Below are 20,483 nucleotides of genomic sequence, written 5' to 3' on the forward strand. Positions count from 1 at the left end.
TTATCTCATGCTTCCTAATAGAAGCGTAATATTGGAACCGCTGAATATATGGAACTTTCAGTCACAGTATCATAGGAAAGTCTGACCTGTGTGACAAATAGTGCACTTTAAATACAACTGAATTTGAATATATTCAATTCACTGCCATTGATTGTTACATTTTCAGTATTGTCTGTCATTTATGCCGCTGCTTGCAAAAGGCTGAAAGTGAAGGCTTCACATAATTAAATGTCGGCTTCAGGTTTGCTACACTCTGCGACAAGTGATTAAGTAGAAGGAGACTCAGAGTTATAATAGACTGAATTAACTGAGAGATCTTCATGAGACTGTTATAATCACGAGCCTAAGATATTGCTATTTCAACCGAAGAGAATTGCTATGTAGGTTGAATGGAGGTACTAATGAGAGATTAGGACCGTTGTCTGGTCATAATTATCCCCATTTCCAATTACTGCTACTTTCATGACCATACATGTGCAGATTTCCAAGAGATTTTTATCTCATGCTTCCAAATAGAAGCGTATTATTGGTACAATTTGATCATACTCTGTATATCATCACATGTATGGCCATAGGAGGCGCCTCTATCTGTTTTATTGTTGTATGTATGAGTATGTCTGGTTTTGTTTGTTGAAAGTCAGGGTGTATAAACTGTGCAGATAAGGATGATCTTTGGGTCATCTTTGGTTAATGTTGTGTAAACATCTAGGATCGATTGATGCAATTCAATCAAGGTTTATTGTTTTATGTATAGAAAGAAATAAAAATATTTTTGATATTAATCAAATGTCCTATGTGTTCACCGAAACCTAAGGTAGCTACTTTTCTTTTTTCCTGGTGTTGGTACGCAAGTTAAAAGCGGGACACAACAGCAGGGGATAAGTCTCTTTTCTTTCTTTTTTTTTTCTTTTTTTCCTTTTTTCTGAAGACTCCGGAAAAGAACATTACTGGTACGTAACTTTTATTTTTTTTAGGGGGCACCCCACTTTAACCTCCTCGCGCCCGCCCTATGGCCGAATGACGGCCGTAGAGCAGGCGCCTTCGTCCGGGTTGCCGTCCCTGGACGGCGTGATGTTTACTTCCGCAATGCGCGCCGCTGCGGGCGCGCATCGCGGAAGTTCTGTGTTCGCCGTGTCCCCCGGGGACAGGCAAACACAGATCGCTGTAAACGGCCAATCACAGCGGCCGTTTACAGCGTGATCGGCGTGTCCAATGGGAGATGATCTCATATGTTTACATATGAGATCATCTCTCAGCGCCGCTCTCCTTCCTCGCACAGACAGTGCGAGAGGGGAGAGATGAACGGCTGCAGCGGCAGCCGTTCTGCCTGTGAGAGAAAAAAAAGTTAAAAAATAAAATAAAGTGCCATCCTCCCCTAGCAGTGCCATCCTCCCCTAGCAGTGCCATCCACCCCCAGCAGTGCCATCCGCCCCAGTGCCATCTGCCCCAGTGCCATCTGCCCCAGTGCCATCCGCCCCAGTGCCATCCACCCCAGTGCTACCTGCCCCCAGTGCCATCCACCCCAGTGCTACCTGCCCCCAGTGCCATCCACCCCAGTGCTACCTGCCCCCAGTGCCATCCACCCCAGTGCTACCTGCCCCCAGTGCCACCTGCCCCCAGTGCCACCTGCCCCCAGTGCCACGTGTCGTCAGTGCCACATAGTGCCATCTGTCATCAGTGCCATGTATCAGTGCCATTTGTCATCAGTGCCACCTGTCAGTGTCACGTGCCATCTGTTGTCAGTGTCACGTGTCATCAATGCCACTTATCAGTGCCATCTGTCATCAGTGTCACGCGTCATCGGTGCCATGTATTAGTGCCATCTGTCATCGGTGGCACATATTAGTGCCACGTATTAGTGCCATCTGTCATCAGTGCCACGTTTCAGTGCCACGTGTCTTCAGTGCCACGTATTAGTGCCACGTGTCATCAGTGCCACGTATAAGTGCCACGCGTCATCAGTGCCACATATTAGTGCCATCTGTCATCAGTGCCACATATTAGTGCCATCTGTCATCAGTGCCACCTGTCATCAGTGCCACGTATAAGTGTCATCATTGCCACGTATCAGTGTCATCTGTCATCAGTGTCACGTGTCATTGTCCTGGTGCTTCAAAAGTGTAATAAATAGTCAACAAGTTAGATGTGTAATTTATGTTCCTAGAACACATGATGGCGCTACCTGCATGTTGGGCCTCTCTATGTGGCCAGGCTGTGAAAAAGTCACACACATGTGGTATTGTAATACTCAGGAGGAGTAGCAGAATTTTTTGGGGGGTATCATTTGTGGTATACACATGCCACGTGAGAGAAATAACCTATTACAATGACAATTTTGTGGAGAAAAAAAAAAATAATGAAAAATCTTAATTTTGCAAAGAATTGTGGGAAAAAAATGACAACATCAAAAAGCTCACCATGCCTCTTACTAAATACCTTGGAATGTCTACTTTCCAAAAAGGGGTCATTTGGGGGGTATTTGTACTTTTCTGACTTGTTCGGGTCACAAGAAGCGAGATAGGCCACCAGTACATCAGATGTGATCAATTTTGTGCGATTCGCACCACAGCTTGTAGACGCTCTAACTTTCACAAAGACCAAATAATATCCACTAAGTTTGGGTTATTTTTACCAAAGATATGTAGCAGTATAAATTGTGACCAAAATTTATGAAGAAAAATTAATAATTTGCATAATTTTGTCACAGAAACAAAGAAATATGCGTTTTTTTTCAAAATTTTCGGTCTTTTTTCATTTATAGCGCAAAAAATAAAAACCCCAGAGGTGATCAAATACCACCAAAAGAAAGCTCTATTTGTGGGAAAAAAAGGACAAAAAATTCATTTGGGTACAGTGTTGCATGACTGAGTAATTGTCATTCAAATTGTGAGAGCACCGAAAGCTGAAAATTGGTCTGGGCAGAATGGTGTTTAAGTGCCCAGTAAGCAAGTGGTTAATATGCAATGCGTTAAGTTCGTAAACATCTGCATCGGTGGAGATGCATTTACATGTAGGTGTTGGGGGAGGGGGGGGGGGGGACAGGACAATTGTATGCATTTAAAAAAACATATCTAAAAGCAAGCAATTACCCATGTGAACATAGCTCAACACTGGCAACTAAAAGAGAATGAAGAATATTTTTTTTTCTTTTTTATATTTTTTATTGGAAGGCTTGAATGATACAAAAATCAACAGACAATCGATTGTAAATCACAGGCAGTTATGTATCGATTTATAGTCTAAAACAATTCAGTAGTAGTTTGCATAGTAACCCTCTGAACACCAGAGGGGTTTCAAGCCCCACCTTTTATTTTTATATTTGCAATTTTAAATTATATAAAGAAACCGCTAAATAACAATGTTATTACTACACCTTAACTGGAAAAACAGATGAATAGTTCAACATTTCAAACAATTTTCCTGGTATCAGTCCATGGTTACCATTGTGCATATAAATTTGAATACTTTCCTTCCATACTGGCCAGTATCTGCTCGTATTTAAATGTCTCGTCGACTCTCTTGACTAATTCTCCCATATTGGGGGGACAGAGGGTTTTCCATTGTTTGGCTATCAAGAGTCTAGCCATTGACAGTATCTGAACAACTATCATTCTGAGGGGTGTATGAGAATGAAGAATATTTTTAATTATGTATCCGCATACACACATTATGGGTCTATACCTGTGTACTGTATATGCAAGCTCTCTGTGCAACATTTTACTCAGGATTTTTCTGTCAACAAGATCCTGAGTTTAAACATCAGTAAAATGATTACATCCATGTGCAAGAGGCCCTAGAGTGAATTAGACTGCATGCTAGAGTTGTACCTGCCTGTGTGTGTCCAGCCAGCTAGAATTTGAGTAAGTGGTAGCTAGTGATATTGTAGGCTGTGATAACTTTAGTGTCAGTGTGTGCGTGCTGTTTTTTTAGGTTGCTACCTATGTCCAAATTGGGGATCATTGGCTTCTCATAACAATGTAGCACCCTTTGTCCTAAACGGGGCTGCTAGTAAATTTGGTTGTGCTAGGTGGTATCTAGCCTGGCTAATTTGTAGTCTATTGATCAAATGGGTTTCTCCTAAGCCTGCCGTTAACTGTGATTTCTCCCTTTTGTCAATAGGTGGCACTGTTATCTTTGACATCAGGGTAATTATCATGGATTCAGGTTATGAGTGTATATACTTCTCTTAGCCAATCAGCAGGAGTTTCTTTGGCCATGAGGATGCTGGGAGAAGTTTTTATTTGGAGAAGGTCAGTTGAACAGGGTTCTTTTCCACCCAGGCTGCAGCCTGGGAAGGCATGTGTAGAGCAGCAGTAGAGGTGTAGGCCTGAAGCCTGGGGCCCTGAGGTATGGAAGAGGTATGGAAGAGGTATGGAAGAGGAAGTTGCCGGAGGCATGAGTAAAGGGATGGAGTACCAGAGAGGACTCTTCATCAGCTGGGGACTGTGAAGTAGTTGGGAAAGCTTCAGGAGAGAACTCATCCAAGGAATCCAGAGGGAAACTGTGAGTTAAGCTTGAGGAATCCAGTGGATAGCTGTGAGTGGAGCTTGTTGCTATAGGAGACAGCAGTTGCAACCAAATACAGATTGCTGAATTCAGCTTAAAGGCCCTTCTTCTGTATAGCTGTCTGCCTATTCTGATTTTGTCTAAGGAGTCTGACAACCTATAGCATTTGCCTAAGGGTGTCCTGTGCCCTACTCTTCTCTCCCACTATTCCTGTTAAGAGAAATAATCTTTTCTTGGTTTTTAAAAGTGACTGGCACCCATCTTTTCACCTTGCACAACACCCACCATGCCAAGGAACCTGCACTCTGGGGAAGAGTGTCTGCCTTTCTGACCTCCTGGGGGTCACCACTAGGCCTTTGGAGGTTGGGAAGGCCGCTACAATAATCTGAGGCTGTGCGACAGATGGCGATACCTTGCACATTGAATAGTAATGATGGGCTAATGGCGCTACCTCAAACCTTATATTACCTTTTATCTTCCCTATAGGTTCTGTGCAACCCAATATGTGTTTGCTATAATGTCCCAATTTTTTGTGTTTATGTCCAACTAATTTTTTGTTAACCCAAATTCAACCACGTGCCACTACAAACTAGTTATGTTGATTACCCTACGTTGAATAACCTCGAACAAGTTCAGTTATTCACTAACGTGATCAATCAATCAATCAGAATCCCAAAGGGATAATTAATAAATAAATTAAACCCTAAAGCACCCAAAACCACATATGAAATCCAAGAATCCCAAACAATATTCAAAATATTTTTGTGATACTAATTTTTGTGATAATAAAAATATTAATATACTAAACAAAAACAAACGCACTCCGTGTACTAAGCCCCTTATAGGGGAAAATATAACACCTATAATCGCACTGCGTTTGCGTAATTCCTGTGCTAATAATTACTTCCACTGTGCACAATTTATATTTCCACTAAAATACCCCAGTGAATAAAGAAATTACCCCGCATATTTGTTCTATTTTTCACCTCATTTTTTATTTTTGTTTTTTTATGGTGTCGGTTGCCTTTGTTTCTTTATTGCAATATTTTTTTATTCACTGGGGTATTTTAGTGGAAATATAAATTGTGCACAGTGGAAGTAATTATTAGCACAGGAATTACGCAAACGCAGTGCGATTATAGGTGTTATATTTTCCCCTATAAGGGGCTTAGTACACGGAGTGCGTTTGTTTTTGTTTAGTATATTAATATTTTTATTATCACAAAAATTAGTATCACAAAAATATTTTGAATATTGTTTGGGATTCTTGGATTTCATATGTGGTTTTGGGTGCTTTAGGGTTTAATTTATTTATTAATTATCCCTTTGGGATTCTGATTGATTGATTGATCACGTTAGTGAATAACTGAACGTGTCCACCTTGTTCGAGGTTATTCAACGTAGGGTAATCAACATAACTAGTTTGTAGTGGCACGTGGTTGAATTTGGGTTAACAAAAAATTAGTTGGACATAAACACAAAAAATTGGGACATTATTACAAACACATATTGGGTTGCACAGAACCTATAGGGAAGATAAAAGGTAATATAAGGTTTGAGGTAGCGCCATTAGCCCATCATTACTATTCAATTTTAAACATAATCTGGTTTGCAGATTGTGTTCTTAGGGAGGCAGCAACCTCATAGCGATTAATATAAACAGGTCCAATTTTTATATTTTTATATATGTATTTTTTATATATGTATTTTCTACATTGTTATACCTTATAAAAACTGAAACTAGTAATACATTATCAATAGAACCTGGGGGAGGCACAGGCATTCACATATATCCCTGTTTGACTGTGACCTATTCCATAAGCGCGGCCTTCCGTGTACAATTGATACCTTGCACATTGTCTGGCATCCCTTGTACCTAAACCCTTGTCCAGGAACACTAAAGAATGGAAGTCCCTCGATTACATTAGCAGTTAACTTATTGACTGAAGCGGATCCTCTCTGGGTTGCTTTTTTTTTTTGTTCCTGCTTTAAACAAATAAAACTAGTACCTATATTATATGTACACATACAGAATCTACCTTCTCCTATTTCAACCAGTGTACTATAACCACAGTGTCCCTCCCCTCTCTCCCTTTGTTAATGAAAGTCATAATGACTCAGCATACAGTTTTCAATAAAAACCTGTCACAGACAGTCACTCTCTTAAACCAGCACACCGGTCAATCAAGACTAGCAGTAAGTAAATATGTCAAGAGGCATAATAGAATACCCACCTCCTTTTTAACTTTTGTTTCTGTTTTGTGAGCTAGGAGATCTTAGGACTCAAACCATTTTCCTTTTTGTTTTTTCAAGCTCTTAAGTGGGAGTTTTTGATGTAGTGTAGGCAGTTTTGTTTTATTTTATTTTTTTATATTTGTTGATTTTTCACAATGACAAAATAGGTACAGGCATGAATTACAGAACTAGAGAGCCTTAAACACAGACTCTGTATACTGTGCAAATATATCACATAAACAAGGGCTCAACAAGGGTGGGGGCTTAAAGGAAGGATAGGGAGGCAAATTCATCTGAAATCTGTATAATGAAAAAGCTGCAAAGTGATGAGACAATATGAAATAGAACCCTCAGGAGCAGAAGCAGAGTAATACGCATGTAAGTGGTGCTCACAAAGGATCATATAATAGCATTAGTGGTGAACAGGGCTACCTAATCTGGGACATATGAGTTTAGATATGCCAGTAGTCCCCTAACAACTCAGGGTCTTAAGGTTGGAAGTAGGGATAAGCCAAACACCCCGCACCAGAACCTGCAAACGGACCGAAAAACTTTAGAACCCCATTAAAGTCTATGGGACTCGAACGTTTAAAATAAAAAGTGCTCATTTTAAAGGCTAATATGCAAGTTTTTGTCCTAAAAAGGGTTTGGAGGACATGTATCAATGCAAAAAAAAAACGTTTAAAAACTGCAATTTTTTGGGAGCAGTGATTTTAATGACGCTTAAAGTGAAAAAAGTGAAATATTCCTTTTAAATATATTGCCTGGGGGGTGTCTATAGTATGCCTGTGAAGTGGCAAGTGTTTACCGTGTTTAGAACAGTCCCTGAACAAAATGACATTTTCTAACGGAAAAGAAGTAATTTAAAACTGCTTGCGGTTTTGAAGTAATGTCTGGTTCTGGCAATACGGATTTAAATCCATGAGAAAAATGGCATGGTAGCCCTCCCCCTGCCCATTACCAGCTCATTTGGGTCTTGTATTGATATTAAGGGGAACCCCGTACACAAAAAAAAAGGTGTGGGGCCCCCAGGCCCTATATACTCAGAACAGCAGTATACAGGTGGTGCAAACAAGACAGGGACTGTGTAGGTTTGTTGTGTTAAGTAGAATCTGTTTGTAATTTTAAACTGGTAAATTTTTAAAGTGTAGCTCCAGTCCAAAAATCTTTTTTTTAAGCTTTTTGGAAAACATAGGGAATGGTTAAGACCCCTGTATAATCTTTTTTTGGCCCGTCTGTCTTATTTCATCTCACTTCCTGTTGTCTCCTTCCGTTTGCAAGTAGGAGACGTTTGTAAGTTGGATGTTTGAAAGTAGGGACCTGCCCTATATGCTCTGCAGAATTTTTGGGCCTAAGGTGTTGGTGTTGCCACAACACTGTAAGCCCTCACAGTTACTCTTGGTGGGCGTTTGAACGCCCTGCTGTGAACTATTATAACAAGAATTGTAATTACATGCCATTGTTGAACAGTGGTAGAAAAATTGGGCCTGTGGTGGTGCTGGTGCCACAACACTAAGTTCTCAGTTACTCTCGGTGGGCGCTGGAACGGGCCCTGCTGTGAAATATTGCATCAAAAATTGTAATTACATGCCCTTGTTAAACAGGGGCTGAAAAATTGGGCCTTAGCCACTGGTGGTGGCGCTCAGAACCAAAAATGTTGTTCCAAGCTATCAGCTGGATCATTGAGGAGGAAGAGGATAGTCAGTCAGCATCAGCATAGGCAGTCTTGAAGGGATGTGACATTTCACAAAAATAATTCGGTTACATCAGCTGCAGGTGCTTGGAAGCTGTTGGTGATCCAAGACTGATTCATCTGTATGAAGGTCAGTCGATCAACCGAATCGGTGGACAGATGCACCCTGTGATCGGTTAGAAAGCCTCCAACAGCACTGAATATGCGTTCTGAAAAAGCGCTGGATGATGGACAGGCCGGTAGCTCATTTGCATACTGTGCAAGCTCTGGCCAGTGATCCATCCTCAAGATCCAGTAACCCAGAGGATTTACAGTGGGAAAGGTGTCCAAGTCTGATCTTGCTCCTAGGTATTCCTGCACCATGTAAATCAGACGCTGGCGATGGTTGCTGGAACCAATCATGGCTTGGGGCTGCAGACTAATAAATTGTCTGAACGCAACGGTCAGGCGGCCACCTTCTCCTTCTGTGACTGACTGAAGCCTCAGAAACACTTTGTCCAGGACAAGGAATTTGTAACCTCCCAGTTTCTGGGAACGCATTGCACAGACCTTTCTGCAAGGCCTTCCGGAGATGTCTCATCCTCTGCTGCCTCTGCGATGGCAAGATGAGGTCCGCAACCTTACCCTTGTACCGTGGATCAAGGAGAGTTGCCAGCCAGTAATGATCCCTCTCCTTGATCCACTGAATATGAGGATTCTTCCGCAGGTTTTGCAGGATCAGGGAGGCTATGCAGCGTAGGTTAGCTGAGGCATTCGGTCCGGAGTCCTCTGGGTCACTAAGGATGACATGATCTGCAGCCACCACCTCCCAGCCACCACCTCCCAGCCACGTACAAGTCCACGGGTTTCTTGGCACTGTAAATCATCCCTAAAAGACTGCTGATGCTGAGTGCCAGGCTCTACCTCCATGCTGCCCTCGTCGCCGCCCTCCTCCACATCCTCTTCCTGTGGGATCGGTGGGACAGCAGGAACACTGTCTGGATAAAGGGGGCCTTGAGAGGCAAGGAAGTCCTCCTCTTCCTGCCTCTGTTCTGCCTCAAGTGCCCTGTCTATTATTCCATGCAGCGTATGCTCCAACAGGTGGACAAGAGGTACAGTGTCACTGCTCACCATCCTCGTGACCTCCTCAAATGGTGACAGAACAGTGCATGCATCCCTGATCATGGCCCACTGGCGTGGGGGGGGGTGACCGAGCTCCCCCCTGACCCTGTCCTGGTGCCGTAGTCACACAGGTACTCATTGATGGCCCTCTGCTGCGTGTGCAGCTACTGCAGCATGGCCAACGTTGAGTTCCACCTGGTGGGCATGTCACAGATTAGGCGGTTCTTGGACAGGTTGAACTCCTTTTTGGAGCTCAGCCAGCCGAGCACTGGCATTATATGACCAGCAGAAATGAACACAGACTTTCCTGGCCTGCCTCAGGACATCCTGTAAGCCCAGGTACCTGCCCAAGAACCGCTGCACCACCAAGTTGAGCCAGACAGGGCACATGTGTCAATTATCCCTGTGGGAGGGTGGAGAGGAGGTTGGTGCCATTGTCGCAAAGCACCATTCCTGGCTTAAGCTGGTGTGGCGTCAACAACCTCTCAGCCTGCCCCTGTGTGGCTCCTGTCCCCCAAGCACACCAGTGCAAGGACAGCATGGCATCTTTTTGCCTGCATACTTGCGTAGCCCCTTGAATGCCTACAAAGCACCGCTGGTTCCGAGGACAAAGCGGCCATGGAGAAAGAAGAGGAGGGGATGGAGGAGAGAGGTGTGTCACAACCAATAGTAGCATTTTGGAGGCGGGGTAGTGGGACAACCTCCAACACTACTGCACCTTGTCCTGCATCCTTCCCAGCTGCTAGAAGAGTCACCCAATGCGCCTTGAAAGATAAGTAATGTCCCTGTCCATGCCTGCTGGACCATGAGTCAGCTATAATATTCACCTTACCGCTGACCACCCTGTCCCGAGAGGCATGGACATTGCCTTCCACATGCCACTAGAGAGCCGGAATCGCCTTCGGTGAGAAAAAGTGGTGTTTGGGAACCTGCTTATGAGGAACCGCACATTGCATAAACTCACGGAAGGGGGCCGAGTCTACCAACTGAAAAGGCAGCAGTTGAAGTGCTAGCAGTTTAGCCAAGCTTGCATTCAACCGCTGGGCATGTGAATGGCTTGGGAGTGAACTTCCTTCGACGGTACAGTAGCTGGGGCAGGGAAATTTGCCTGGTACAATTGGACGTCGGTGTACTGCTAGCAGAGTGCCCACAAGTACTTGGCTGTGACACACCCAATTCTACACCTTCATTCCTCTCAGTGCAGGTTTCAGAGAAGACTGAAGGTATAGTGGGGTTGGAGATCCCAGCTGATGAGGAGAAAGGAGAGGTCCGCTTTGTTCTTTGGTGTGGGCCTTTAAGGTATGCTTGCCAATGAACTGCATGACAGGTCAACATATGTCTGGTCAAGCATGTGGTGCCCAAGCGGTTGATGTTTTGGCCACATGAGATATGCTTGAGACATATGTTGCAAATAGCAGCAGTGCGATCTGATGCACTCGTCTCAAAGCCCACACCAAAGAACTTTTGGAATAACGCGCAGAGGCAGCGCCCTCCACAGGCAGAGCTCTGCGGTGTGATTCAGTCGGTGTGCTGCCCTTAAGATGGCCTCTGAAGGGCATCCTGCCTCCTTGGAGATGTGCCTACTCCTCCTCCCTCCTATCAGGCACCCACGTGGAGTCGGTGACCTCATCATCCCCTCCCTCTTCATCACTGGAGCAAACCTGGCAGCTGGTGGAACATGACTGCCAGATTGCTGTCCTTCTTGAGTATCCCTTCTCTCTGGGCTCATGCTACTGCCTTCCTCTAGCTCGGTATCTTCATCAGAGCCTTCAAAATGTTGGGTATCCTCCTGGAGCATGTACCCAACACTGTGCTCAAACAGTTCAGGGGACTCCTCAGGAGGACATGGTGGGGCTAGGGAAGGAGTGACTGATGCCATTGAGACGAGGGAAGAGGCTGTGTTGGCAGCTGCTTTGCCAGTACCCTGAGCCTGGGTGAGAGGATGAGGAGGGCTTGGCCATCAACTGTACCAAGTCTTTGGCATGTTGCGGCTCAACATGTCCAGCTGCCAAAAATAAGGACAAGCGCGTCCCATGGCCACGTGCTGATGATGATGCACCACGTCCACGACCCGCACTGTTGCCTCTAGACACAGAGCCTGCTTGCCCTCTTTTATTGGCTCATGGCTGTCTGCCTCTCCTTGTTGGCCTTCCAGACATACTAATGGCCTGCAGGGAGATGAGAACACCAGCAATTGGGGTAGCTTCAGATGTACACTGTGCAGGGGACACAATACACCGACTGTAATTGCACTAGGTTCACAAGAAATAAAGACACTGTCCCTGCTGATCTGTCTATTTATGAACACCGCAACACACTACACAAGGCCACCATGTAGGGGGCCTTATATAGTGTGGGGTGTGTACTAAACCCCCTGAGCTATAATTGGCCACAGGCATTCTGTCTGTGGCCAATTATGGCTCGCCTCGCTGCTGGCGCCGTGATTGGCCAAGCATGCGGGGTCACAGTGCATGCTTGGCCAATCATCAGCCAGCAATACACTGCAATGCCGCAGTGCATTGTGGGCAGTGAGTGCCACACGAATATGGCGCGAACACCCCACAAAGTTCTGGCTTCGCCGAACGGGCGAACACCCATATTTTATACAAAGTAATAACACACAACATACCCTAAATACGTTTTAAGTTAAAAAATCAAACGGACATCTTCGTTGAAGAGTAATGTTCCGTACACACGGTTGGACTTTCCAACGGAAAATGTTTGATCGGACTGTGTTGTCGGAAATTCCGATCGTGTATGGGCTCCATCAGACTTTTTCTGTCGGAATTTCCGACACTCAAAGTTTGAGATCAGGATTTAAAATTTTCCGACAACAAAATCCGATCGTTTAAATTCCGATTGTGTGCAGACAATTCCAACACAAAGGGCCACGCATGCTCAGAATAGATTACGAGATGAAACCTATTGGCTACTGGCCTCTTTATAGCCCTGTCGTACGTGTTCTATGCCACTCCGTTCTGAACAATTGGATTTTCTGACAACTTTGTGCGTCCATGTGGATGCAAGACAAGTTTGGGCCAAAATCCTTCTGAAAAAATCAGGCGCATTTTGTCCGACCATGTGTACAGGGCATAACTCCACTAATGTCAGGAGAAAAAAAATTCCTCTGGGTGATCAATGTACATTGCAGGTATTTTAACCACTTCAGCTCCAGAAGATTTTACCCTCTTCGTGACCAGGTAAATTTTTGCTATTCAAGCGGGGGTTCCACCCTAAAGTGGAACCTCCGCTGATTGGAACCCTCCCCCCCTCCGGTGTCACAATTGGCACCTTTCAGGGGGGAGGGGGGTGGAGATACCTGTCAAAGACAGGTATTTACACCCACTTCCGGGCATAGACTCCCATTGGAGTCTACGCTATTTCCTGTCCTGCCGCGCTGTCTGCTGGGACACACACGGGTCTCAGAGACAGCGCAGAGAATTCCTATTGCGCTGCGCGACTCGCACATGCGCAGTAGGGAACCGATTCGCTTCACTTCCTGATTCCCTCACCTAGAATGGTGGCGGCAGCAGCCGAGAGCCGAGCGATCGATCGGCCTCGGTTGCCAGCACCGCTGGAACCCGGGACAGGTGAGTGTCCATTTAATAAAAGTCAGCAGCTGTATTATTTATAGCTGCTGGCTTTTAATATTTTTTTTGTAGGTGGAATCCCTCTTTCAGTACTGCACTACTTTTAACTGGTAATTACGTGGTCAGGAAACATTGTACCCAAACAAAATTGATTATTTTTTATATATATATATATATATATATATATATATATATATATATACATTTTATTTTTCATTATTTTTATTTTTTATACAGTACTACCAATGGCAGTGATCTGTGACTTAAAACGGGACTGCAATAGTGAGGCGGTCAATCTAATGCTGGGGGGGAACTGACTAACTGCCACTGACATCACCAGTGACATTAATACAGTGATCAATGATAATATAATACACTATCACCGTACTAATGACATGGCTGGGAAGGGGCTAACATCTAGGGCGATCAAAGGGTTAAATATGTACCTAACTATATGTAATGTGTAAATACAAAAACAATGCACTTTAGAATTCAAAAATAGTGCTGCTACTTAATAACATAAACATGACAAAGATGAAAAACATAAATATATAACCATGTATAGAGATGGCCTTGCGGTTCGCCCGGCGGTCGGTTCGCGGCAAATTTTGCTTGTTCGCAATTCGCCAAACCGGCACACTTCTGGCTCTGTTCGTGCGGCGGACATATGCGTTTACATTGTGAAGAACTTTGACCCATGACACATCCATCATGGGGCACAGGACAGCCAATTGAGACTTTTCAGCACATGGATAATTGGACATACCCCCTACCTGATAAATAGACCTGATCTGGCAGCCATTTTACATTCTGTCTTTTGTCAGTGTAGGGAAAGGACGCTGTCTGGAGCAGGGACAGTCAGTTTAATCACTAGATATTACTATTAGGTCCACAAAAGTCCTTTTAAGGACTGGTATAGGTGTACAGTATATAGGGTTGTAATACACTTATATTATGCTTTCTTTCAAATATAGAAAGTATATTATGGTGCACTGCTGTGCTGCTGAGTGCTGACTAGGGTTGCCACCCCTACGGGATTGACCCGGACAGTACGGGTCTGGCAACTTGTGCCCGGGTTTCTGTTCCCTGGAAACCCGGGCGCCTCTGTGTCCAACTTTCTTCTCTCCCGCCCTACGTCTGCCGCCCCCCCCCTTCCCGCATTATCTACTTTGAAGTCATTGGCAGCTATGACCAGTGTCCTAGCAACCAATGACGCTTGCCGATCCTCGGTTCACCTGCGCTCCGCCCCCTAATTCCAGCTCCCTCACTCCCTCTCTGCATGCAGAGCACAGCAGCGGCCACCCTGACCCTCTCTCACCCCTGTCAATGCAGCACTCTTGCAGGAGCCCAGCAGAAGGAGCAGCCAGTGTACAGGGATCAAGCGCAATCCACAGCTTACAGAATGGGACAGCAGGAGAGAGGTATGTACAGTCCATCACTGAGCACCACTGTCCCCCATCCATCCAACTGTCCCCCATCCATCCCACTGTCCCCCATCCATCCCACTGTCCCCTATCCATCCCCCTATCCATCCCACTGTCCCCCTATCCATCCCACTGTCCCCCTATCCATCCCACAGTCCCCCATCCATCCCACTGTCCCCTATCCATCCCCCAATCCATCCCACTGTCTCCCTGTCCATCCCACTGTCTCCCTGTCCATCCCACTGTCTCCCTGTCCATCCCACTGTCCCCCTATCCATCCCCTTGTACATCCCACTGTCCCCCTGTACACCCCACTGTCCCCCTATCCATCCCCCTGTACATCCCACTGTCCCCCTATCCGTCCCCCTATCCATCCCACTGTCCCCTAGCCACCCCCCTATCCATCCCACTGTCCCCTAGCCATCCCACTGTCCCCTAGCCATCCCACTGTCCCCTATCCATCCCACTGTCCCCTAGCCATCCCCCTATCCATCCCACTGTCCCCTAGCCATCCCACTGTCCCCTAGCCATCCCCCTATCCATCCCACTGTCCCCTAGCCATCCCACTGTCCCCTAGCCATCCCCCTGTCCATCCCACTGCCCCCCTGTCCATCCCACTGTCCACTCTGTCCATCTCACTGCCCACTCTGTCCATCCCACTGCCCACTCTGTCCATCCCACTGCCCACTCTGTCCATCCCACTGCCCACTCTGTCCATCCCACTGTCCCCCTCTCCATCCCACTGTCCCCCTCTCCATCCCACTGGGGTGCCTTAGATATGATGGACTGATTTGGAGTGTTGAGACAGAATGGGCCACTTTGGTGTGGTGTTGATAGTGTGGGTTATAGGTAGGATGGGCTACTTTTGAAATGTCAGTGGAAGGGTGCAGTGGATAGTAAGGTTTTTAGTCGGTAGGGTGGGTTTCATTTAGGCCCCTTCCATGGTTAATGCAATGTTGCTACACCCTCTGTTCACAGCACACTATGTTACTACTCTTTAAGCCACCTAAATGTATCCAAGGTCTTTTACAATCCTATTGTCTATATAGTGATAACTAGAAAGAAAAATGCAGCGCGCCAGAAAAGTGTTCGGGTTTGGCTTGAAGAAAAGGTGCTGACTGATTCTGCAACTGTCTTTTATCAGTGTAGGGACTGAGGGATAGTTTGGTGTTTGGAGCAGGGACAGTCTGCAAATCACTAGCTCCTAGGTCCACAAAGGTCCTTTTAAGGCCTGGAATAGGTGTACAGTATATAGGGTTGTACACGTATAATATACTTTCTTTCAAATATAGAAAGTATATTATAGTGCACTGCATGCAGTGCTGCTGACCGATTCTGCAGCTGTCGTTTCTCAGTGTAGGGAGGGACAGTTTGGTGTTTGCAGCAGGGACAGTCTGCAATTCACTAGCTACTAGCTAGCTACTATTAGGTCCACAAAGGTCCTTTTAAGGACTGGTATAGGTGTACTATTTGGTGTGCAGTATATAGGGGTGTAATACACATATAAAATACTTGCAAACATAGAAAGCATAGTATAGTGCATTTTCACTGTGCAGCATTGTGACTGCTGAGCGGTTCTGCAGCGATACTACAAAGAGTGACAAACGCAATTAGAAAAAAGTTTAACTGATGTGATAGACCAGTGGCCCCCCAAAACTTCAGATTGAAGTGGAGTGTTCTATACCTTCTTCCACATACATACTGCACTTCTCTAGAGACTTTTGTCACAGGGTCATTTAAAAAATGACAGGCAGAGGAAGAGGCAGGCCCTTCCGCAGGGGTGGTAGGGGTAGGGCAGGAGCAACAGGCTTGAGCCAAAGTGGCAAATTGCAGAAGGTGCGTTCGATTACGTCAAAGGACGCACCAGACTTGATTGAGTGGCTCACTCAGCCTTACTCTTTTGCACTCTCCTCATCCTCTCGATCTGCACCCTCCTCTTCACTCTCTGCTGTGTGCACCCCCAAAGACACTACCACCAACACCACCACCACCATATACCGATCTATCACAAGACATTGCCGATGCGCAGCCACTCTTGGCATTGGATTAGGAAGAGGGGTAGCAACAACCGCCACTCAGCAGTCTGACGACAGTACCCAGATCAGCCCAAGGAGGAGGTTGGTTCCCTGGTGTTGCTGCCTACTCCGAGTTCTCTAATTATAGCGGTGGGGAAGGTGACGTCGATGATGACGTGTCTAGTGATGTCACGTGGGTGCCCACAAGAGAGGAAGAGGAGGGGAGTTCAGAGAAAGATCTGGACCAGCAGATAGGGAGGAGAAGCAGGCAGAACTTACATTGCACAGGAGGAACAAACCAGACTGCTAATGTATCAGGAGCGAGGCATCAACCATGTACGGTCACATCTGGTGCTCCCAGGATGCCGGCACATGGCTTCGCAGTGTGGGCTTTTTTTAATGTGTCTGCTGCTGACAATAGTGTTGCCATCTGCAGCCTTTGCAGTCAACGCATAAGTTGCGGTAAGCCCAACACTCACCTAGGGATGACCGCCTTAAGAAGGCACATGAGCTGCCATCAGTGAGCCCAGTGGGAGCAACGGAACCCACAAAGCCACACTCCAGGCTCTCACCATCCAGCCTCATCTTCTACTTCTCCTTCTCCTCTCTCCTCGCAAATTTTCCTCCACTCCACCTTCCATCATGCCGTCCTCACGTTTTTCTGGAAAAAGGCAGGCTTCCATGGGCCAAACGTTCGAGCGTAAAAAAAATGACGCCAGATAACCCTCTTGCCCAACGGTTGACGGCTGGCTCGTCAGAACTGATAGCCCGCCAACTACTGCCATATAAACTGGTGGACTCGGAGGCCTTTTGAAAATTTGTGGCCACTGGAACACCACAATTTAAGTTCCCAGGAAGGAAGTATTTCTCACAGAAGGGCATCCCAGAGCTATATGGCCATGTTCAGCGGCAAATGAATGCATCTCTGGCACAGAGTGTCAGTGCCAAGATACATCTGACCACAGACACGTGGTCTAGCAAACACTGGCAGGGAAGGTATATAACTTTTACTGCCCACTGGGTGAACCTTCTGACAGCCGTCAAGCATGTAACCCGTGGCACCCGTGTAGATTTGGTTTTACCGCCATGGATTGCATGCAGGCCTGGCTCTTCTTCTCCTCCTCCTCCTCCTACTCCATCCTCCTCCCTCCTACTCCTCAGCTGACTCTTCCTTTTCCGCTGCTAGTGTCTCTTCCGCTGCGCCACCCAAGATCCCCAGAACCTATTCAACATGCCAGGTGAGACATTGCCATGTTGTGCCTGGAAGCCAAGAGCCACACTGGCCCTGCACTCTTTTCAGCTCTGCGTTCACAGGCAGATCAGTGGCTAACACCGCTCAATTTGACAGTTGGTAAAGTGGTGTGTGACAGCAGTGCCAATCTGCTTAGCACACTGAAACAGGGCAAAATTACACACGTGCCATGCATGGCACACGTCTTAAACTTGGTCGCGCATCTTTATGGAGCGTGCATTGCAGTGCATTATGTCATTGATCAAGCCGTGGAGGAGCAGGAGCAGGAAGATGAGGAAGTCACAATGCTGGATGAATTCCGGGGGGGGGGGCTACTCCTATCTGAGACAAGTCAACAACAGGAGTCTGAAGAGGAATCAGAGGAGGATGGTGCCGGGGCGCATGAGGAGGAGCAAGAAGAGCATGCTTTAAACCTTTCTGGGATCCCTGTTGTGCATGGATGGGGAGAGGAGAACGAGGAGGATGACATTATCCTGGATGATGAGCAGGAGCAAGGCCACCACACCGCTTCCAGTTTGGTGCAAATGGGGGGGCCTTCATGCTCCAGTGTTTTAACAGGGACCCCCGTATAAAAAGCATAAAGGTCAAGGACCAGTACTGGGTGGCAACATGCTTAGACCCCCGGTACAAACACAAAATGGTGGAAATGTTATCACCATCACAGAGGGCTGTCAGAATGGAGCACTTACAGGCTTTGCTTTGAGAAATGCTGCATTCTGCTTTTGCGTGTGCTGGCAGAGGAGGAATTCTCACTCACAGAGAGAGTTACAGGTACCACTCCAACAGGGCCTGCAAGAAGAGGGCGGTTTGAAGATGTGTTGGTGACTTCTGATATGAGGTCATTCTTTCAGCTGACCCATCGACAGGTCTCATCCGGATCCAGCATCAGGGAACGCCTAGACCAGGCATGTCCAAAGTCCGGCCCGCGGGCCAGTTGCGGCCCGCGGTCCGGTTTTGAACGGCCCGCCTGCTCTTTCTCAATTTATTGTGCCATGGGAGCAGGGCTGTCAGATCAGCCGATCCCCGGCACTGTGAGAAGCTCCGTGAGCTTCAAAAGTGAAAGTAAAGTACAGAGGATTGTGCTGTGCTCTCTGCTTCCCCCTACAGTGCAGTACCCGGCTGAATGAGGAAGCTGCAAAGGTACTGTACTACAAGCTAGATTCGTGTTAAAAAAGCCTTTATTCATGTGTGTGTATGTATGTATGTGTATGCATGTGTCTGTATTTGTGTGTATGTCTGTATGTGTGTGTGTATGTGCACATGTGTCTGTATGTGTGTGTGCACATGTGTCTGTATGTGTGTGAGTGCACATGTGTCTGTGTGAGTGCACATGTGTCTGTGTGTGTGCACATGTGTCTGTATGTGTGTGTGCACATGTGTCTGTGTGTGTGTGTGCGCACATGTGTCTGTATGTGTGTGTGCACATGTGTCTGTATGTGTGTGTGTGCACATGTGTCTGTATGTGTGTATGTGCACATGTGTCTGTGTGTGTGTGTGCGCACATGTGTCTGTATGTGTGTGTGCACATGTGTCTGTATGTGTGTGTGCACATGTGTCTGTGTGTGTGCACATGTGTCTGTATGTGTGTGTGTGCACATGTGTCTGTATGTGTGTGTGCACATGTGTGTGTGTGTGCACATGTGTCTGTATGTGTGTGCGTGTGCACATGTGTCTGTATGTGTGTGCGTGTGCACATGTGTCTGTATGTGTGTGTGTGTGCACATGTGTCTGTATGTGTGTGTGTGCACACATGTGTCTGTATGTGTGTGTGTGCGCACATGTGTCTGTATGTGTGTGCGCACATGTGTCTGTATGTGTGTGTGCACATGTGTCTGTATGTGTGTGTGTGCACATGTGTCTGTATGTGTGTGTGTGCACATGTGTCTGTATGTGTGTGTGTGCACATGTGTCTGTATGTGTGTATGTGTCTGTATGTGTGTGTGCACATGTGTCTGTATGTGTGTGTGCACATGTGTCTGTATGTGTGTGTGTGTGCACATGTGTCTGTATGTGTGTGTGTGCGCACATGTGTCTGTATGTGTGTGTGTGCGCACATGTGTCTGTATGTGTGTGTGTGTGCGCACATGTGTCTGTATGTGTGTGTGCATATGTGTCTGTATGTGTGTGTGCACATGTGTCTGTATGTGTGTGTGTGCGCACATGTGTCTGTATGTGTGCACATGTGTCTGTATGTGTGTGTGCACATGTGTCTGTATGTGTGTTTGCACATGTGTCTGTATGTGTGTGTGTGCACATGTGTCTGTGTGTGTGTGTGTGCGTGTATGTGTGTGTGCGCGTGTGCGCGCGCGTGTATGTGTGTGTGCGCACATGTGTCTGTGTGTTTTTTTTTTTTTTATTGCACTGCACCAAAAGCACCCTACATTTTCCAATGTGTGGGGTACCATTAAGAATTAACGGTGCCCCCTAAAGTGCAGAGCATTCGCCTGTGTGTTGGGAACGAGTGCGACAAAGGCAAGAGAATTCTTGTTGGGCTGTGTATTAGTGCTCGGATGGACACACTTAGACCGAATTTTCAATGGTTCAAAGAATGTCAGGCAAAATGGTCGGCCCTCAGGCATGTTCACTTCATCAAATCCGGCCCACTTTGAAAAAAGTTTGGACACCCCTGGCCTAGACCGACAGGTGTCTGACTACATCGGGTTAACG

The 20,483-nt window shown here is 46.3% G+C and overlaps 1 protein-coding gene across 1 annotated transcript in view; it reads left to right on the forward strand.

Moving 5' to 3' along the window:
• The first annotated feature begins 6,649 nt into the window (after positions 1–6,649).
• Positions 6,650–20,483, forward strand: part of LOC143997528 (glutathione S-transferase P 2-like) — a 38,697-nt gene continuing 24,863 nt past the window's right edge. The window contains exon 1 of the mRNA XM_077493182.1: positions 6,650–6,702. Within this exon, the coding sequence (XP_077349308.1) occupies position 6,702 (1 nt within the window). The 5' untranslated portion in view covers positions 6,650–6,701. The remainder of the gene's footprint in view (positions 6,703–20,483) is intronic.

The sequence above is a fragment of the Lithobates pipiens genome, unplaced genomic scaffold (genome assembly GCF_037356315.1).
Source record: "Lithobates pipiens isolate NorthernLeopardFrog02 unplaced genomic scaffold, aLitPip1_a1.2 Scaffold_19, whole genome shotgun sequence".
Taxonomy (NCBI): Eukaryota; Metazoa; Chordata; class Amphibia; order Anura; family Ranidae; genus Lithobates; species Lithobates pipiens.